Source organism: Oncorhynchus kisutch, linkage group LG10, assembly GCF_002021735.2.
Source record: "Oncorhynchus kisutch isolate 150728-3 linkage group LG10, Okis_V2, whole genome shotgun sequence".
NCBI classification, from domain to species: Eukaryota; Metazoa; Chordata; class Actinopteri; order Salmoniformes; family Salmonidae; genus Oncorhynchus; species Oncorhynchus kisutch.
In genome coordinates, this window is record NC_034183.2 from 61,111,762 (window position 1) to 61,133,869 (window position 22,108).

At 42.3% G+C, this 22,108-nt stretch overlaps 1 protein-coding gene across 5 annotated transcripts; it reads right to left on the bottom strand.

Annotated features, from left to right (window-relative positions):
• Positions 1-871: 871 nt before the first annotated feature.
• Positions 872-19,214, bottom strand: LOC109893487 (interleukin enhancer-binding factor 3 homolog). Of its 5 annotated transcripts, none has more exons than XM_031834492.1 (19): positions 19,134-19,210; positions 15,312-15,404; positions 14,546-14,766; positions 14,198-14,378; positions 13,782-13,929; positions 11,460-11,551; positions 8,949-9,044; positions 8,629-8,740; positions 8,436-8,533; positions 7,822-7,933; positions 7,626-7,739; positions 7,331-7,536; positions 7,031-7,201; positions 6,772-6,909; positions 6,352-6,492; positions 6,108-6,228; positions 4,957-5,007; positions 1,691-2,089; positions 872-1,596 (listed from the first exon to the last, which is right to left on the bottom strand). In XM_031834492.1, the coding sequence occupies exons 2-19, from the start codon at positions 15,312-15,314 to the stop codon at positions 1,466-1,468; spliced, it is 2,535 nt and encodes an 844-aa protein (XP_031690352.1). In that variant the 5' UTR covers positions 15,315-15,404; positions 19,134-19,210; the 3' UTR covers positions 872-1,465. The 5 variants fall into 5 exon arrangements, 4 of the variants coding, with proteins under 4 accessions (XP_031690352.1, XP_031690351.1, XP_031690354.1 ...); XM_031834491.1 differs by having other exon boundaries at positions 15,312-15,407; XR_004211317.1 differs by having other exon boundaries at positions 1,691-3,043; positions 4,957-6,228; positions 15,312-15,407; positions 19,134-19,208.
• Between the last annotated feature and the right edge of the window lie 2,894 nt (positions 19,215-22,108).

Sequence of the window (22,108 nt, forward strand, 5' to 3'; positions counted from 1 at the left end):
AGTGGTTACATTTCTCCAGGCCCATCCCTCATCTTTTTACCAAAACCGAGGCGGCGTCCATATTGTTTCATCTGTGGATTTGCACTTTAAACAGCTGCATATTATCAAGATAAAGTGTCACCAACAAAAAAGGTAAACAACATTTTTCACATGTAAATAGCACATTTCAGTAGTGCTCAAAGCATGCCATTCCATGAGCTCACCATTTATTTTAACTCAAATCAATGAGTCCAATCAACAAAATCAGAGTAGGGCTGGCTAATAAATCCTTAGTTTTGGGGTTATGCTCAGGTAAAATCATTTGGGTAATCTATACTTCCAAGTCCTATTCTCAAAGATCAAGGGGTAAAACATTTATTGGAATGACTGGAATTCTGACTTTGGTTTTAATGTTTATATGCAGTAGAAAGTGATGGGTTAGATTAGAAGAAGCCTGCATAGCCAACCCATAAAGAACAATATAACATCCATACATGTCCAGCTATGTAAACTAACATTGATTCTTCCTACAATAGATGTGGTTCAATTGGTAACATACATTTGTCTTCCAATGTATTTTATGGGGAAAGTAATCTTAAAGTACTGAATGTAATCAGAAGAAATTAGTTTGGGTAATCCAAAAATGGTTACAGATTATAATTTGACAGGTAACTAGTTTTGCTGATAGTACATTTTTCTTTAATGTAGCTATGACAGATGTGGTTGTCCCACCTAGCCATCTCTCTGGATAGGAGTGTCTCCAAAAGGACAAATGTAACATTTCATTGCACAATGTTGACTACAAATGTATTTTCTGAAATCTGGGAGGCCACTTAAGGTTAGTAGAGAGTATCTTTCATGAAGTGAAATGCTTGGTCAACACACAATTTGCTTTGCTCCAAAATAAGTCCTTTATTGATACAAACACCACTTTCTTATATACTGTTCTGAGAAAAAATGAAATAATCCCAACCACCAAATCTACTTTGACCAGAAATGTGATTGACATTTAAAATGTATTTCTAGTAAACTTCCAAAATTATTTGTTAAAATTAAAACTACAGAAATACATCAAGTAAAACATTCAAAAATAAATGTCTAAAATTACAAACAAATACTTCAACAAACAAGCAGTTCTCCAGACCCATTGTAATGTGAAATGAAAATTTAAACAAATCCTCAGCCCAAAACATAGTTAACTTGTGTATGGACAGAAATAAAATCAGAACTGGTGGTAAAAAAAGAAATAAAAAAAGATGTCATTCCCTCTTTTTGAGTGGTAGTGATGGTGGGGAGGGGAAATTGGTGGAGTGCATACAAAGAAAATACAAGCTTGAACACTGACCAAACTGATGAAATAGACTATTTGATTCAGCCGTGGGGAGCTGCCAACTAATAAGTCCAGTTTTTTTCTTTAAAGTAAAAAAAAATAACCAAATGCACGCAGACATGGAAAAACCAGGATAGCCACCATCACGGAGTCAGTCTATCTGTACTGGTAGTTCATGGTGGGGTCTCCCCTGCCGTATCCTACTGGGTTGTGGTATGGAGCTGGATTTGCACCATAGCTCTGGTTGGCTTCTGCCTGTGCGTTGTAATTTGACTGATTTCCGTAACCTACGGAAAAGAGTAAGTTGATTAGTAAAACTGTTGATAAAACAGCTTAGGTTACGGTGTACCTGTGTTCCCCTTTGCCGAGAATCCAACTTACCGTCGTAACTGTAGTCTTGGCTGGCAACAGCGCTGCCCGTCACCTGGCTGGGGTAGGCAGTGCTGTAAGGATAAACTCCTGCTCCTGCCTGGTTTTGATTGAAGGTCTTATTGCCTTGCCCATAGCCCTGGCCATACTGGTTATAGGCACTCTGGCCAGGGGTGGTCTGGTAGGCCCCTTGGGCCCCTCCACCAACTCCTGGTGGTCCAGGGAAGGTTGACTTGGCCTCCTTTTTGACAGAGGCTTTGGGGGCTGGAGAAGGGCTGGAGTAGCCTCCATCATTCTGGTAGTATGAACCATAGGTTCCTGTAGCTGTCACGCCTGTAGTGCTGGCCGCAGGGACTTCAGTAACGGTGCCAGCAGCCGCAGCTCCACCATTTGCTCCACTATTGTAATAATCTAAAAGAAAGAAGCATTAGATTAAGAGGGGGTTTTGTAGAGAGTTCTACTACTGTCACACCCATGCTTGTAAAGACACCAAGAATAATACATTGCATCTTCAAGAAAGTGAAGCGTTTTACTAAAATTGTAGTACCACATTATTGAATGGGATATCACATTTATTTTTTAAAAACATACAAGACTTTATTTTTTACTTCACAATCATAATGCAGAATGTCAAAAATCAGTCTTGTGCAAGTATCAACACCGTGGTTTTTTCACACCTAACGGTGCCTCACATGTGAGGTAAATGGGGGGCATTGTGAATATTGTCATTTAAGATAAGACTAGCATGTAACCGCCATGATTTAGCAATTCTGACATTTGAATAAAAAACTGCAAATATTCAAAGCAGCCTTATGATCCCATAACAAAAGGCAAAAAAAGTGTGACAATGAGGTGATTGATAATACATGTTCAGACAATAAAATGAAATAAGACCATTCACATCATAAGAAATGTAACTTTTTTCCTAGACATTCAAGACAGATGGCCACAATGGGATCAATCTCCCCAGTCTGACCCACTCCAAGGTGCATGTCATCACAGTGGGCCATTATCCATCAGCCAACCATAATGCTCTGGTCTCAATTCCACGAAGGAAGGCAGTCTATTGGAAAAGTGTGCCTGTGGCTTTTGGCATATCCAGGTGTCCAGGTACATCCCAGGGTTGGCAGAGGGTATGGAAGGTGACCAAATGCAACAAGCACTCACTGGCCTCCCATCTCTCTAGGCGTTGGGACATGAGTCGTAGCAGGTAAGGGACCGTTTTTCTCCCAGGGGAGTGATTGGAGTTCATGTTGCGGGAACACTAGTTTTCTCCTCTTTCTCTACATTTTGTTTTGATTTAAAAGATTGGGATGATCTATGTAGCAAATTCGTGGTAGCCATAGCAGTCTGAGACAAAGTCACCTAAAGAATGAGACAGAGCAGAGAAGGAAAAATGTAATTAGATTGGTTTGTTTTTTGCCATAAAAAGTGGCATGTGTCAATGATTTGGTCAAATTGTTTTCAAACAGCTTTTTTTGTTTGTTGGGACTTTTAGATTTCTCTGCTCCGGTCACGCTCAAGAAGGTGTTTCCTCAGAACAGGCTGCTGGTAGGAGGGGTGTCTCTCATATGGGGGGGGGGGGGGGGGGGGGGGGGTCAAAGTGATATAGATTGAGTCCTGTGGCTTAACAAAGCAGAGAAATGTAAAATCCTAATCGAACCAGTAATAAGAGCACTCCGGTTCCTTCTTTGGTAGTTTGAATGTCATCTAAACCTTGGCATACTCTCTACAAAACAAAAAGATACTTTGATTATAGATACAAAATAACTTTTCCCAGGTCTTGTCTTGTTGGGAACCTCCAGATGTATGCCACTAACTCTCCTCCAAGATGGCTGGGCATGTTGTGCTCTGATCAAACTACACTGAACTTCTGCTAATATTACAATGTGAGTAGAGTGAGAACCTCTTGTAATGTCCTCCTGATAAAGGTGGACATTATAGAGGTCGACCGATTAAAATCGGTATGGCCGATTACAATTTTTCATAACAATTAGTAATCAACCTTTTTGACGCCGATTACATTACAATCCATGAGGAAACTGTGGCAGGCTGACCACCTGTTACGTGAGTGCAGCGTCAAAGGGACATTGTAGCTGCAACAAGCCAAGGTAAGTTGCTAGCTAGCATTAAACTTATCCTATAGAAAACAATCTTCACATAATCACTCGTTAACTACACATGCTTGACTATATAACTAGGTTAACTAGCTTGTCCTGCGTTGCATATAATCAATGCTGTGCCTGTTAATTTATCATCAAATCACAACCTAATTCAACTCCGCCAAACAGGTGATGATTTAACAAAAGCGCATTAGCGGAAAAAGCACATTCGTTGCACAAATGTACCTAACCATAAACATCAATGCCTTTCTTAAAATCATTTTTTAAAACCTGCATATTTAGTTAATAAATGCATGTTAGCAGGCAATATTACCTTGAGAAATTGTCACTTGCCACCCGTTCAACAAAAATACGTAATGGTTCCGTATTTCACTGAAAGTATAAATGTTTTGTTTTCGAAATGATAGTTTCCGGATTTTACCATATTAATGACCAAAGGCTCGTATTTCTGTGCATTTATTGTAATTACGTCTATGATTAGATATTTGATGTGTATGATTTGATATTTGATGTGGTGGTAGGCAGCAGCAGGATCGTAAGCATTCATTAAAACAGCACTTTACTGCGTTTTGCCAGCAGCTCTTAGCAGTGCTTGAAGCACAGCGCTGTTTATGACTTCAAGCCTATCAACTACCGAGATTAAGCTGGCATTACTAAAGTGCCTATAAGAACATCCAATAGTCAAAGGTATGAAATACAAATGGTAGAGAGAAATATTAATTCCTAAAATAACTACAACCTAAAACTTCTTAACTGGGAATATTGAACCACCAGCTTTCATATGTTCTCATGTTCTGAGCAAGGAACTTAAACGTTAGCTTTTTTACATGGCACATATTGCACTTTTACCTTCAACACTGTTTTTGCATTTTTAAACCAAATTGAACATGTTTCATTATTTATTTGAGACCAAAAAGATTTTCTTTATTATATTAAAATAAAAAAAAGGTTTAGTCAGTAGCTTTGTAATTATTACAAATATATATAAAAAATAATTAAATAAAAAAAATTCGGTATCTGCTTTTTTGGTCCTCCCTATAAATCGGTATTAAAATGATAATCGGTCGACCTCTAGTGGACATATCAAATAAAAACCAGACTAGAAGTCGGAAGACTATTCCAGGGATTGGAAGATGAGGGAAAATCAATACTCACTATAGCCTCCAGAGTTTCCATTGTTCCCATATCCATAACTTCCATAGCCACCTGAGGAGTTAAGGAAACCAACCATTACATTTCTCAGCTGACGTGAGATGTTTCCTACCATTTAATATATTGAAGAACAGTATTTACAGCATAAAGTCAATTCAGGTACAGAACACACAATAATTGCAAATAATACCTTCAGAAAGTACTCATACCCCATCCCATGACTTATCCCAAATGTTCTTTTATTAGAGCCTGAATTCAAAATAGATTTTTTTTTTCTGACCTGACAACCTACACAATCACACATAATGACAAAAGAAAAACATGTTCGTAGACCCAAAAAATATACACTCCCCTGGGTCTATACATGTTAGAATCACATTTGGCAGCGATTACAGCTGTGAGTCTTTCTGGTTAGGTCCAAGAGCTTTACACACATGGATTGTATAATATTTGCATTCTTTTTTAAATTCTTCAAGCTTTGTCAAGTTGGTTGTTGGTCATTTGTTACACGTTGACCAGACCGGTCACGTCGCGTGCGCGTCGCAAAATATATTAGTTTAGTGCCTTGTTGCAAACAGGATGCATCTTTTGGAATATTTTTTACTCTGTACAAGCTTCCTTTTCACTGTCAATTAGGTTAGTATTGTGGAGTAACTAATGTTGATCCATCCTCAGTTACTCCAATCACAGCCATTAAACTCTGTACCCGTTTTAAAGTCACCATTGGCCTCTGAAATCTCTGAGCGGTTTCCCTCCTCTCCGGCAACTGAGTTGGGAAGGACGCCTTTATCTTTGTAGTGACTGGGTGTATTGCTACACCATCCAAAGTGTAATTAGTAACTTCACCATGCTCAAAGGGATTACTTTTTGAAATAATTTTTATACCCATCTACCAATATGTGCCCTTCTTTGCAAGGCATTGGAAAACCTCCCTGGTCTTTGTGGTTGAAATTCACTGCGCAACTTAGGAACCTAACAAATAATTGTATATGTGGGGTAGACATTCAAAAATGTGACATTGAGGTAATGTGTGTTGGCCAATGACAAACTATACATTTAATAAATTTTAAATTCAGGCTGTAACAAAACATGGAGAAAATAAAGGGGTGTGAATACTTTGAGGGCACTGTAGGTAGCATATAGCTCTGTTTTACCTTGTCCGTAGCTGCCACCATTATTGAACCCTCGGCCCCTCCCCCTGCCACGCCCTCTACCTCTGCCCCTGGGAGTGGCTGCCGGGTCACCAGTCGGGTCACCCATCATGCCAAACCCATGCTGTTGGGAGAAAACACAAGGACTAAATGGACAGACGGGTCAGTAGCAACCATCATTACTCAGCTAATATATTTTACAAACAATAGCAAGCAAAGATATAGAGTAAGGCAGAGGGAATCTTACCATTGGGAGTTTCTTCTTCTTGGCTGCCTCAGTCACAGAGCCCTCTGGGAAGAGTTTGTCCAGGGCTGCCAAGGCAGCATAGGCCTTGGCCACCTTCTTATTGGAGCCAGTCCCTTGGAACTTCTGTTCGTCTATCTCCACCTGGAACAGGGGGAAAGACAGGTCAATTCATAGACAAGAACAGAATAAAGCATGGGACACATGTGTCAAAGCCAGCGATGCAGTGATGCAGGGGTAAATACTCAAAACACAAAAATAAAAAATAGACAACTCTATAAAATGTTAATAAAATCGAGATTGGTGCAAATAAAGTAAACTTCTTCATTCATTGAAGCAGCTAGATATTTACTGTTAGATCCTAAAAGGCATCAGTCTGGTTTCAGGGTGGATGGGTACGTCGTCCACGCCTGAGACACTTACCTCCATGACGAAGCGTTTGTCGTGGCTGCCTCCGGTCTCTGAGATAAGCTCATACTTGAGGCCGCGCCGCTTCTCGTTTAGCTCCATCACAGGGTTCTTCCCATGTTTGGTCAGGATTGGTCCCTGTTGACGAGCACTCTAAGACAAAGAGACAGACATTTTAATTTCTCTGTAAACAAGAGCAATACAATAAACTGGAGTCAAAACCGAGCCTAGTGTCCAAAAACATGGTTTTGAGTTCTACTCAGAGGACCCATACCTCTGCACCGTCTGTGGCCTCCACGCTGTCCGCCCCTGTGGCTGCAGTGTCCATTGCGATGGGTGTGATGCAGGGTTTCACCACCTCCACAATGGCCGTTGCCACCTCAGTCTTCACTGGCTCAGCAGTCTTCAGCTCCACACCTGTGGGGAGGCCCATGTCCTGGAGGACCTATGATTGGGCCAGGCAGAAGATTGAAAAGGAAAATGTGAAGCGCAGCAGACAATAGTTTCAATCTACAGATTTCATGACAACACATCAAACGCTTAGAACATATACCACTTACATCCACCCACTCACCTTGACAGCAACGTGAAGCTTGGCAGTGCGTTTGGATGGGCCTGAGGCTTCAAAGCTCTTGCTGTCCACCTCAACAGCCATGGTGAAGACTGGTACGTGCACCGGGCCAGTTTGGGAGAGGAGTTTATACTGCAGGCCAGGCTTCAGCTGGTTCAGCCTCATCAGAGCATTCATGGCCTGGGGAGGCTCCGACTTCTCATCTGGGGCTGGGGGGAGTGAAGATAAGGATTCTTTTTTTTAGCTGCCACTAACACTGAAGAACTGTGCTGAACAGGAAGAACTTGGCAACACCTACATTTCTTTTGCAACTTCTTTTTCTTCTTGTTTGGACTTTTGTCCTCCCCTCCTTCCTCCTCCTCGATGGGCCTCTTCATTGGTGGGGCGTAGGTTGTACTGGGGGGGATTTGGACTGCAACAAAAAGACAAGGACTGCTGAGCCTTTCCAAAATATGGACACTAAATTGTATGCACATGTCTGCAGCCTGGCTTACCTGTATAGTCAATTGGGGTCTCGCTCCTGGGTTTCCGGGGCATTTTGGAGGGAAGGGGGTCCATCCCTAGCACTTTGTGAAGCTGTCCGAAGGCAGACAGCCTTAAGGCATGCTGAAAACAGATGAACAGGTGGTGATTTTTTCCATTCACTACAGCAAACAGTGTGTAGATTTTCAAAAATATTTGTACCCCTTTTTCGTGGTATCCAATTGGTAGTTACAGTCGTCGCATCGCTGCAACTCCCGTACGAACGCGGGAGAGATGAATCCTCCAAAACACCACCCAACCAAGCCGCACTGCTTCTTGACAATGCCCACTTAACCCGGAAGCCAGCCACACCAATGTGTCGGAGGAAACACCATACACCTAGCGACGGTGTCAGCATACATGCGCCCGGCACGCCACAGGAGTCACTAGAACGCGATGGGACAAGGACATCCCTGCCGGCCAAACCCTCCCCTAACCCGGACGATGCTGGGTCTCCCGAGCACAGCTGGCTGCGACAGAGCCTGGACTCAAAACAGGATCTCTAGTGGCACAGCTAGCAACTGCGATGCGGTGCCTTAGACCACTGCGCCACACGGGAGGCCCTATGGATGTAGATGTGACTCACCTGGGCACTCTTTGTGAGGTCCTCCCTCTGCTGGAGGTCCAGGTGGCCAATAGCATCTGTCAGATCCTTCTCACATGGATCACAGATTCCAGCACCATCTAAAAACAAACAGGCACATTTTTACAATCTTTTGGCTTGTGATGTGGAGCAGAGGTACGAGGACATGTCCTCTCCGCTCTTTGAGACTACTCACCAGCCATGAGGATTCCAGAAGCCAGACACTCCAAAACTCTTCGCAGAGCCTCTCCTGCCCCCATTGGCCGGTTCCCTGTGCCAATTGCCTTCTCACACAGCAGCTCTATTGGCTAGAAGGGAAGATGTTTGAATTTCTAGATGTTTGGCAAATTGGATAAAAAGGCTGTAAATAAGAAATTTTTGCAGTTTGATGTACCAAGCCCCTTAAAATAAATTCCCATCTTACACATCAAACCTGACCACTAATTAGAAAGACATTTCTCAAACAAAATTCACATTCGAAGAACCAACTGGCAGAAAATGCTTCTGGTGACTCACCCATCCATGCAGTGGGGCCCAAGTGGGGACGCGGGAGCACAAGTCCCTCAGGATACGGATGACGATGACGCAGGACCTCAGCCCATTGGCCCTGGCCTGGAGACACAAGCAGGGAGGGGAAGGAGGGAGAGGGAGCCTTAGTCAAACAAGAACTCACAAAAACACGAAGACGCAGCTACATCAAAAAGCCACACAGACTAACGGCTCTGCTTTGTCATTATTGTGGTACAGAATGGGAAGAGTGCAGTATGAATCTGATATTTGTTCTGTCTGCAGATGTGGTTATTGAATTTAATATACAACTCCATGTGTGTGAAATAAAAAGCAGATTTGATCAGTGGTACAGTAATAGGTATGACCGAGTGGTGATTGTTGAGCAATTGTGCTTCTGGCAGCTCTGTATCAAAAATGTGTCAACTTGTGAGATTCTGTTAAATGATTAGGAGGGAGAAGGGGAGTCAATGTACAGCCAAATGCTGGCATGGAAAAATGTAGGACAATGACAGTATTTATAATGTGCTTAGTTTAATGAGTGGTGATAACCTTTAGAGCTACTGTAAGGTGTATTGTATGGGGTATACCAGGGGCCTCATTTATAACCATTGCGTGAATTTAACAGTAAATATGTGCATCATTTCTGAAAAGACTGCGCACGGACAAAAGGATTTATACAAAATTTGCGCACATTTTCCCCGTTAGAAATCAGACCGGTCATACTTATTTTTAAAAGTGTGCACATTAACAAGCAGGATAACTCCACCAGAAACTCCCATATTTCACATTTTATGGTGAAAATAATGCCCTCATTTGCTGTATACTAGTATTGGAATTAGGCAAAGACAGCATCTAAAGGGAATAGCAATGGTGAACTTGATCAAATCGCTCGTGTTGGCAGAATGTTCTCTTATGCTGTATCTGACTGTTTCTGAAAGACAAAATGAATTGCAAATTGTAGACCTGTAAACAGATCGTTGAATGCAATAATGTTTTGCATTGACTTTTCCCCCACAAACTTAAATATGTAGCAATGCCCGCAAGTTCTGAAATAATATCTACTCTGAAAAAAAAATAGGCCCACACATAGGCCCACACACTTCAATGCAAAAGATCAACTGCCTGTTCACCTGTAAATTCTCCTGTTGGATGCATAGACTAAAAACATGACATTATAAATAGCACATCCAATTGGCCCAAATGAGAGGTGTCATGGTCATTTGTTGTATGGCTACTTCAGGAATATAAACTCAACCGTCTTAACATGGCCAGAAAAGTTGAGGAATGTATTATGCAAATGGTTATTGATGTATGTTTTATGCTTCTAAATGAATTGTCTACTAGAGAAATGTGACATTACAGTATTCAGACGTAGGCCTAGCCTACAAACGTCAATGAAAAGGTGAACAGTCTGTTCTACTGTTAAACGGCATTTCGGAATGGATCACAGAACAAAATACAGTAGTAAATAGATAGGCTATTTCAAGTAACAACCCGCGATGGGAAAAATGGTAGCCTACACTAACTTGTTGTAGGCCTATAGACCATTTTGCGAGTAGCCCTCGAGTCAGAAAAGCTAAAGAATTTATTCTGCAATGATCATGTGAGTGAAATAGGATTTTATTTTAGAATTCAAAGAAAATAAAAACATTTTGCTCTTCTCGCTAAATGGCTGATTTTGGCATTATTTTTAGCTAGGCCACCTGTTTGTTATGAGTAGGAATAATATTCCCCATTAGCACAAGGCTACCACCACCAGAAACTGTGCTTATGCATGGTCTAAAGTTTGCGGGAGGAAGGCACATTCACAGAGTTCATTTTTTTAAATTAACGCCAACTTTGGTGCACGCATGTTTTGGGGCATATTTTGTGCGTAAGCAACATTTATAAATGAGGGCCCAGAAGACTGACGAGTGAACGTACATTTCTAACTAAGGTGCAATATTCCTTTTTGTTGTGGCACACAGAAAGCTAAAACAGCCAGAGCATGGGGGATTGGAGCCTACACACTCTACAAGAACAGGCTGCAGAGATGGAGCGCTTACAGTTAAGAGCGAGATGACAGTTCACTATGATGACTAAGAATCAACATAGTCCACAACGAGGAATGAACCTCAACACAATATGATGGTACAGAAAAGGGTTGTCGATTGATAATATTTGAGAAATATTGCACCCGAGTGTAGCAAGTTAGTTCCACATCTCTGATCAAAATTAAGCACTGGTTTAAGACAACAGTTGCTTTGAGGGGATTGTTGAACGTCCTAAGAGCAGCATTGAACATTTTTAATGACACTGCAATCAAACCTGTTAAGTCAGCAGAGCATCTCTACAAGGTAATGACAAAGGTTTCTTTGGAAACGCTATAAAAACCACAGAGTAAGAAGTCTACTACAGGTGATATACACTTCGAAATTACATTTAAAAATAAAAACACAGAAAAAAAGACCAAAGAAAGAAACTGCGTCAAATGGAAAAAAACAACTACTTTAAGACAAATAAAGACAAGATGCAAACCTGGAACCACTTGGCGTGGCGAAGAGACGCCAAGGCAGTAAGGCATTTCTGCCTGTCCAGAACATCCGGGGGATCGTTGACTGATAGCGTTTCTATTGGCGGGTGGAATAAGAAGACAAGGTACAGTTTGACCAAGGGGGGTTCTGTCACACGGCCAGGGGGAGTAGGCAGCTTTCCCAAACCACAGGCAGGACGGGGAAGGGGAGGGGGACCCCCCCACCTGGAAACTAATGGTCTGAACCTCTCAGTGAAACTGCAATTACACTAAAGATATGTAACTTCAACCCACTTCAGAAACTGTTGTTAAGTGGGTGATTTCTTAAGATTACTCCCAGTAGGCCTATATGGAGAAAAATGTGTATGGATGTAAGATTACAGTGAGAGTGAATTATCAAAAGGGAGGTTGTCTCCATTATGTTAACTCAATGTCAACTCGTATGCCTCAGCCCAGTTATGAAGTCTGAGTGCTTTGCTATAACAATGAGAGGTAGAGCCCCTCCCCTTCACCCCTATACTGGGTGTACTGCTTAGCCCCTTCCGAGACAGAGAGCGTCCAGTTGGTCAAAGGTCCAGCGTCCCTAAAAATTGACAAACTAGAAGGCTTGACAGAGAGAATCAGATGCACAAAATTATCAAAACAAGTCCACACTGCAGCAAAACTGATGGCCTTCAAGAGCCAAACTGGGCTTCAATGTTGACACAGTTATAGATAAGGCTAGGTTGATGCCTGTTGGGTACATCCAACTTCCTGTTTAGAACGTCTGAGGGGGAACATGGGCTGCCACCGACTAGTATCCTTTCCCATAATATACAGTGCCCTCCATAATTGGGAAAGCAAAGCGTTTTGTCCTTTTAGCTCTATAGTCCATAAGTTTGGATTTTAAATCCAACAGTGACTATGAGGTTAAAGTGCAGACCATCGGCTTGTGTTTGAGGGTATCTATACCGGGTGAACCATTTAGTAATTACAGCACTTTTTGTACAAATTCACTTGTGTATAAAAGTAGTTCAGTTTAATATTTGGTCCTATATTCATAGTATGCAATAACTACATAAAGCTTGTGACTCATCATTTGTTGGATGCATTTTCTGTTGTTTGTTTTGGTTGCGTTTCAGATTATTTTGTGCACAATAGAAATGTATGGAATATAATGTAGTTTTGGAGTAACCTTCATTGTAAATAAGAATAAGTTTCTAAAACACTTCTACATTGATATGGATGCTACCATGATTACGGATAATCCTGAATGAATCGTGAATAATGATGTGTGAGAAAGTTGGAAGCACAAATACACGGCCAAGACATGCTTACCTCTCACAATTACAGGGGAGGTTGGCATTTTTGGGGTGGTATGATATGTGTATCTAACTTCAACAAATAATTATTCACGATTAATTCAGGATGATCCGTAATCATGATAGCATCCACAAGCTTGACGTAGTCATTGTGTGCTATGAACATGGGACCAAACACTAAACTTATTACTACTTTAATACACAAGTGAATTTGTCCCAATACTTTTGCTATGTACAGAAAGGGCTGTACTTTAACGGTTCACTGATATGGATGAAAATATTCTCAAATTAAAGCTAACAGTCTGCACTTTAAGCTCATGGTCATTGATTTCGTATCCAAAATGTTGAAGTATAGAACCAAAAAAATTATTTAAATAATAAATAAATAATTATTGAACTTATGACTCCCTTTGCGTCGGACATACCCCCATGGATTGGATTTACAAAGACTGCGATTTTGACTGTGACTGGGAGAAGTGACATTCAGCCATGCAGAGTCAAAGAGCCCCTGGCGTTATCTGTAACCCGTGTCCTCCCTGCCGATGAACATCAGTCAATAGCCCACTGCTGGGTCTAGTAACCAGAACACTTGACAACACTTTGCAACTCATTTTTGCTGCAATGCAAACCGTTCATCAGTGTTCAGTATAAAACATGCAAACAAAGTGGTGTTTGTTTTTTTGTTATTCTCAGTAAGCCTTCATATAGTTAATGTCTGGACTCCATAGGGAATAGAAAACCTTTTTCAGTCAGTAACTATCCTTTCTATACTGTGTATTGGGCCATCAAAAATGTACATCACATTACATGGAACTACGAGAGTCTAAAGAGCTATAAACATAGCATGGTTTCATTACATGACAGTTCCCACACGTCCCCTAGCTCCATTGAAGGCCCAATAAACAATATCTGTCTAGACTCGCTGCCTGCCTGTTCAGTCTCCCTGCCTGTTCAGTCTCCCTGCCTGTTCAGTCTCCCTGCCTAAGGGGGCGCTAGTGAACCATCTGCCCCTGTGTGGCAGCCTACCTCCGGCAGCCTGTTTCTCCACCTCCTCACGGACCAGGGGGGACGTCATGTTGATAGTCAGGGTCAGGGGAGGCTCCTTGGTGCTCTTGATCACGATGGTGGCTTCACGGATGACCTGAGTGACCTCATACTTGTCCTCTGTGATGGTCTGCCAGGTAGAACAGGAGGGATTGTTAATATAATAGCCATATAGTGGCTATCCCGCCAAACAGTCAAGGTCATGTAACACCAAGTAAAAAAATAAAATAAAAAAACGATTTGCTACCGAATTCAGTTGTGACTATTCCTCCCAAATTAACGCATCACCCCACAACTGAAATGATGCAGGAGAGTATATTCTCGAAAGGTCAAATTCAACTTCACAAAGCCAACTCTATATGAAGACACAGAAAACACCAGTAGGTTAATGGACTCACCTTGAGTTGCACAGCCAGGTTGTCTGCCACATTCTTCAGCAGGGTGATGGTGGGTTTGTCCTTGCACAAAAGCACCAGCTCCAGGTCTAGGTCCCCCTTCAGCAGCAAGCCCTTGGCAACCAGGCCCACCCTCATCACCCCACGCAGGGACCGTGTGGCCTGTTCCGACACCTTGGGCTCACTGGCAGAGGAGACATGGGTACCGAGGTCAATTACTTTTGAAACTTAAAGCTGAAAGTGATGCTGCCTTCACCAACACTCCAGCCTTGATGGTGCAAAACGTAATTCAACGCAACTGACATTTTGTACCCCATGCACCATTTTGAATACAATTTCCCACTCCCGTACCTTTCTTTATCGGACTCGGTTCCGTCTGGCTCAGACTTGACCACCTTCTCCTGCTCGTCCAGCCAGTCGGAGACAGCCTTGAGGGCACGCTCGGTGTGGGACACCATGTTCTGCACACCCTCCAGCTCCTCCTGTGTGGGGTACACAGCGGAGTGCTTGGCCATCACGTGGCGGTCGTCGTTCATGAAGATACGCATGGAGCGGTGGCGCAGGGGAGGAGGCTGGATGGGAAAAGAGGAGTTATTTTAAGGAATTACCTTCAGCAGGTCACAATTGTAGGCAGTAAGTGGCTTTGATAGGAAGAAACAGTCAATGAGATAAACCCACCCCCCCTGTAATGCTCAAAATACAGTAATGACTAACAAGGACTATTTCACTTTGTCAGCTTTCCCTGTCCTTACATACGCATCCATGGACTACTGCTGGGTGAGAGTCATGCCCAATTAGAAGAGTGCAATCAAGTGCAAGCAGGAGCATGTGTTCTAAATGCCCAGGGCAGTTTTGACTGGCAGCAACCTGAATTACCCTTAGTGGACATTTGATGGAACAGATTTTTTTTTTAGGTCTACTTATATACCACGTCCTTGTTAACTTACAAATAATCTTCTCAATCAATTATGTCAGAAAAATACAGTCGAATGTTTGCAGAGGCAAATTATTATGGTGGGTATGCTAATAAAATGTAAGCGCTCCATGTTCACTACCAAAGAGAAACGGTTTACACAAGATAGCCTTCCTAAAAATGAGTGTATAAGAAAAGCGGTACCATAGTTGCTTAAGAGTCTTCGATCCTGTGTATATGGCAGTGATACAAGAACAGGTCCTTCCTGAGACAGAACACCAACACTGCTGCTTGGTTCTGCTGAGAACAAAAAGGGACATGTTTAAAATTAGCAAAGCAATAAAAAGGTCAGATTCCCCTGGAATAGCTATTTAATTTTATTGATAATATAAAAACATGGAATTTAAGGGTAACAGAACATAGGTCTGTTCAAAGAAATCCCTAAGGATGCGCCTTCCTAAAGTGAAGGGTGGCTTTGCCTGACAAGCGAAATTCCATGCTAACGGAATTACACGGACACACCAATTTTTCACTTGAAAATGTATACCAAACAAACCATTGACTTCTAAGTTGAACAAACCAACAACTATGCACATTGACTGCTTTAAACAATTTACACAGTAAGAATCTCAGCATAATTCAGATACCATGGAATTGCCCATAGGCTAAGTGTGCTGATCCGGCAGTAACATGGGTGTTCCTACTGCAGCCTGTTGCAAACCTGGGTTGTGTTCAGTAGGCACAGAATGAGGGAGGGGAAAAAATAGGACTCAATGAGCACTGTTATTGGACAAGGTTGCGCCTCTGCGTCAAAATCTTTCTCCCATTTGAGCCTCACTGTATAAAACCCAGCGCCAAAAGTGTTGATTTAAAAATGGGCAGCTCCATCATTGTAGGCCTACAGATGAGCAGGACACCTGTCGCATTCTTCCTCCCAAAAATAAAAGATGGGAGAAGTTGGACCAGGGCTGAAGCAGTGCCAGGACACAACTGTAGCACAATCCTTAGAGGCACCAACAGCATCTACTTTCAAAACACTGATTCAATCAGTTTGATGAATCAGTTCTGCAGGAGCAGATGCCAGATATGTTAGTGACTAAAACGTAGCTCTACCAAGGAAGATTAATTGGGCTAATGCCCCTGTATACCAGTATGACTCCGAGAGCAATAACAACCTAAAAAAGAATGGTTCTTCAGATAGCCGTTGAGTTTGAAATTAACATTTCAGAGCCCATGTACAGTCTGGAATGATATGGGTATCAGTTACCAGACAGACCTGCAGTACATGCAGTCCTAAAGCCAAAATGCATTTAACACATGAGCACACTGCAGTTAAAATCTATGAACGGTTCATTGCAGTTGACATCAATTATAAACTGACAGTACCCCACTGCTTGAGCCGCTCAGTTCTGACAGTAAACCTGGCTGAGAAGTCATCCACGGTACACAACCAAACTGATCATTTCTATCATGTGTCAAATCCCTCCATTCAGGAAACTAGCTACACATTGTAACGGCAGCGATATGTGAATGCTTCCATACAGCCGTTACACCTTAGCTAGTGTAAAACAGCAGGAGCAATTTTTCAACTAACATTTACAAAGCTATAACTTCCCCAATTCTCAACTTACCATAGTCTTCTCCAAACCCATCGCTAGTTGCAGGAGAAACATTTGAAGGATGGAGAACAAGACGCGCCTTTTTTTGGAGTTTAATTTTTTAAATTTCAGAATAAAAACAATATTTACTCAAAATGGGTTTTGATTGTTTTCCCATCATCCCCCGATTCAGCATATACCCTTTTCATGGCACGCTTGGTTCAATAGCTATTGATGCAGGGTTCGTAGACAGTGAAAAGCCAAATTAAAAGGACGTAAGTACTTTTTCAAGCACTAATATTTATTTTCAATGACCACCAACTTGTAATAGTTCCTATTATGCAATAATTTATAGTCGCCACCAGATAACCTCATGAAAAAAAAAAAAAACGCAGCTTACATCACTACCTTACAAGTTCTACTCAGTGTTGTTTCACTACATACATGGTGGTAAGTGAGTAGAAACGTAACTTGAGTAGTGATGAGCAGGGTTTGACATGCCTACTGGCATAATTTACTACACAATTCCAACTTAATGACTACTGTATTTTTATTGGGCACCTACTACTTAATAGCTATGAAGAAGTGTCTTGCTTCTGACTGGCTGCTTTAGTTTCGCTATTTGGAATGGCTTTGTGAGGAAAACGGCATGCGAACGGTAGGAGCCTGTGAATGAGGCGATTGGCAACAATGGTCTGGAGGTTGTTGCAGAGGAAAATATCACAATGTAGAACTGGCGCCAGTGCAGGATTCAGCGTGTGCCTTTCCCCCTGCAGGGTTCATTCACCCATGCTCACAATGTCAGTGATGCATTTGTTGCACTTTACAGTGTGGGTTGGTTGGGTCCAGTGATGTAAAAAAAAAAAAAATAATAATAATAATTGGAAATTGTTGGTCCCATGTTTCATTAGCTGAAATAAAAGACAGCAAACATCCTGCAATGCACAAAAGGCAGGATTATATCTAAATTTGCCTGCCATTTTGGCATTTCATAAACATATGAGCATCTTCTGTTCTATTATTTTAATTGAAGTACTTATCCAAGTACCAACTCGAGAAATTCCAGTGGTTTTCCAAAGTACTTTAAGGCACCTTTTGCAAACCCTGTTGAGGAGAGCAAACCAAATAATCCAATACAAAACTAACTTTACATTGGTGCTGAACGAACCATATACCTACTGCTCAATCTAAAAAGTTGGGTAAACAGTACTTTCCTGTGGATATTTTGTCTCAAATTTCAAGCAGCTGAAGGAAAAACCACCCTGACGGTGGTTTGTCAGTAAAGTGTATATGTAATTGTATTCAACATTGTGGCCTGTCAGGAACATTTACACAATCATTTGCTACCCAGCAGATCCGACCCACTTGCTTAGTGGCACTAGGGTCGGACAGGCTTCATGTCTAGATTAAGACACTGTGGAGCCGGCACAAAATATGGCTTGGGACAACACCTCAATCCTGGGATGATAACTGGTTGTACCACAAATTGTTCCATTATCCCAACTGTTACACCAAGAAGACCAAATGACTGCTTGATTTTAAGTAAACTGACGTTTGTCCTCATGTTAGCTAGCAGTAGCCATTATGGATTTGCATGTCACCTGAACAACAAAGGAGCCAATTGGCTGACACTGATATTCCAAACTGGCTGTTGTGGCTTATGCTACCTAACCCGAGGAAAAAATACATTTTTTCTGAAAAAAACTACCAGTTGATAAATAATGTGACAATTCAGCATACAGAGCTACATTTTGAGCAGGCTCTGTGGTGTCTTTATCTACACATGAACGCTGTCTAACACTAGTCAGTGTTGCTGTAAGCAAGTGGGTAGGACCTGCTGGCTAATACAATTCTTCAAGTCGCCATTTTAATTTCAAACCTCAATTCAGTGCGCCAGTCTGGAATATGCCCCCTGCACGAGTCACACCACAAATAGACTGCTAGCTATGTGGGGATAGCTAGATAGTTACATATAAAATGCCATATGCGATCGATATGATATTGTGATAACTAGCCAGTTAGCTAGATAACGTTTCATGAGATTAGCTAGCGTGGTAAGCACAAGATGGTCGTGTCCTCGCATTGTAGCTAACGTTAACTAGCCATTGCTACGTAGGCAATCATAACTATGGCCAAAATCCTGCATTTGCTTTCAATTCCTATTCGCCTATCTTAATAATATTTTTTCTCCATAATATAACGTTAGGTAGCTAGCATGCTGCCTTGCTTGTGGTTCGAGCTGAGGGAGCGTTCTGAACAAAGAGGGCTGCTGCTAGGCTAACGTTAGCTTGCGAGACGTAATTCATACAACGGCAAATGAGTGTCACCGGTAATATAGTTGCTTAATTCATGTTCATAGGGACGGTAGTAATCATTTCATAAATCTGAATATAATGTGCATCTTTATGAAACATCCTTCTAAACTTACCAATTCTGCAACGCTTCGCTCCAACTCTCTTCGCGGAGGAGCAGAAATGACTACCTGAACAGCAAATTCTGAAAGCTAATTGGGCGAAAGTAGCATGTGACTAAAGAAGTAGCCAATCCCGTTTCACCTTTCGATGTATAATCTGAAATGTAAATTACAAAATAGCTAGTTCATGAGTCATTACCGTACTGTAGGATAATCACCAGCCAATTTCCCAAAATTACATAGCTACTGTACATCATTATTTAATTATTAACTCTATACACCATGCCCTGTTTACCCAGGATACACAGTAGTTATGATTTGATATCTGGGGATTCCATTAAAGTATGTGACTAAACACACACATTTCAGACATAAGATGTGGTATATTTAAACAATAATGCCTGAGGAGGTGTGGTATATAGCCAATATACCACGGCAAAGGGCTGTTCTTACCCACAACACATCGGCGGAGTGCCTGGACAGCCCTTATCCATGGTATATTGGCCATATATCACAAACCCCAGAGGTGCCTTATTGATATTATAAACTGGTTACCAATGTAATTGAAGCAGTAAAAATACATGTTTTGTCATACCCGTGGTATACGGTCTGATATACCACGGCTGTCAGCCAATCAGCATTCAGGGTTCGAACCACCCAGTTTATAATACCTGTTAAAAATATGAGGCAATGTTTATATAAACCCCTTTCAAACAGCCCTCTTATTTACCACTTTCTTGAAGGCCCCTTTATACATATCAGTGGGTAATTGGCAAATTTGGAAGGGAAAGCAGACACATCGATGGCCCTGAATGTACTTCATTGGACTCTATGTAAACTGGAAACCACATATCCTCAGGCTGCATTCATTGTAGCTGGGGTTTTTAACAAGGCTAATCTGAAAACAAGACTCCCTAAATTTTATCATATCATATCGAATGTGCTACCCGGCCGGAAAAAATCCTGGACCATTGTTATTCTAACTTTTGCGACGTATACAAAGCCCCGCCCTCCTTTCGGAAAATCTGACCACTACTCCATTTTGTTGCTCGCAGCCTATAGACAGAAACTAAATCAGGAAACGCCCGTGCTCAGGTCTGTTCAACGCTGGTCCGACCAATCTGATTCCACGCTTCAAGATTTATTTGATCACGTGGACTGGGATATGTTCTGCATAGCGTCGGACAATAACATTGATGAATACGCTGATTCAGTGAGCAAGTTTATTAGCAAGTGCATCAGTGATGTTGTACCCACAGCAACTATTAAAACCTTCCCAAACCAGAAACCGTGGATTGATGGCAGCATTCGTGCAAAACTGAAAGCGAAAACCACTGCTTTTAATCAGGGCAAGGTGACCGGAAACATGACTGAATACAAACAGTGTAGGTATTCCCTCCGCAAGGTAATCAAACAAGCTAAGCGTCAGTATAGAGACAAAGTAGAGTCGCATTTCAACGGCTCAGACATGAGAGGTATGTGGCAGGGTCTACAGTCAATCACGGACTACAAAAATAAAACCAGCCCCGTCGCGGACCATGATATCCTACTCCCAGACAAACGAAACAACTTCTTTGCTCGCTTTTTGGACAGTACAGTGCCAACGACACGTCCCACTACCAAAACCTGCTTCACCATAGCCAACGTGAGTAAAGCATTTAAATGTGTTAACCCTCGCAAGGCTGCCGGCCCAGACTGCATCCCTAGCCACGTCCTCAGAGCATGCGCAGACCAGCTGGCTGGTGTGTTTACGGACATATTCAATCAATCCTTATCCCAGTCGGCTGTTCCCACATGCTTCAAGAGAGCCACCATCGTTCCAGTTCCCAAGAAAGCTAAGGTAATTGAGCGAAATGACTATCACCTCCGTCATCATGAAGTGCTTTGACAGACTAGTCAAGGATCATATCAAATCAAATCAAATTTGATTTGTCACATACACATGGTTAGCAGATGTTAATGCGAGTGTAGCGAAATGCTTGTGCTTCTAGTTCCGACAATGCAGTAATAACCAACGAGTAATCTAACCTAACAATTCCACAACTACTACCTTATACACACAAGTGTAAAGGGATAAAGAATCACCTCCACCCTACCTGACACCCTAGACCCACTCCAATTTGCTTACCGCCCCAATAGGTCCACAGACGATGCAATCACAATCCCACTGCACACCGCCCTAACCAATCTGGACAAAAGGAATACCTATGTAAGAATGCTGTTCATCGACTACAGCTCAGCATTTAACACCATAGTACCCTCCAAACTCGTCATTAAGTTCGAGACCCTGGGTCTCGATCCCTCCATGTGCAACTGGGTCCTGGAAATGCTGACGGGCTGCCCCCAGGTGGTGAGGGTAGGAAACAACATCTCCACCCAGCTGATCCTCAACACTGGGGCCCCACAAGGGTGCGTTCTCAGCCCTCTCCTGTACTCGCTGTTCACCCATGACTACGTGGCCATGCATGCCTCCAACTCAATCATCAAGTTTGCAGACAGTGGTAGGCTTGATTACCAGAGACGGCCTACAGGGAGGAGGTGAGGGCCCTCGGAGTGTGGTGTCAGGAAAATAACCTCACACTCAACGTCAACAAAACAAAGGAGATGATCGTGGACTTCAGGAAACAGCAGAGGGAGCACCCCCCATCCACATTGACGGGACAGTAGTGGAGAAGGTGGAAAGTTTTAAGTTCCTCGGCGTACACATCACGGACAAACTGAAATGGTCCACCCACACAGACAGCGTGGTGAAGAAGGCGCAACAGTGCCTCTTCAACCTCAGGAGGCTGAAGAAATTCGGCTTGTCACCAAAAACACTCACAAACGTTTACAGATGCACAATCGAGAGCATCCTGTCGGGCTGGAGCATCGCCTGGTACGGCAACTGCTCCACCCACAACCGTAAGGCTCTCCAGAGGGTAGTGAGGTCTGCACAACGCATCACCGGGGGCAAACTACCTGCTCTCCAGGACACCAACACCACCCGATGT

Coding starts and splice junctions, on each gene's coding strand:
- LOC109893487 (XM_031834492.1), bottom strand. Junction 9,045..11,459: donor GCCACGCCAAGTGGTTCCAG/GTTTGCATCTTG, acceptor TTGTGTCTCCAG/GCCAGGGCCAATGGGCTGAG. Junction 5,008..6,107: donor TGGTGGCAGCTACGGACAAG/GTAAAACAGAGC, acceptor TTAACTCCTCAG/GTGGCTATGGAAGTTATGGA.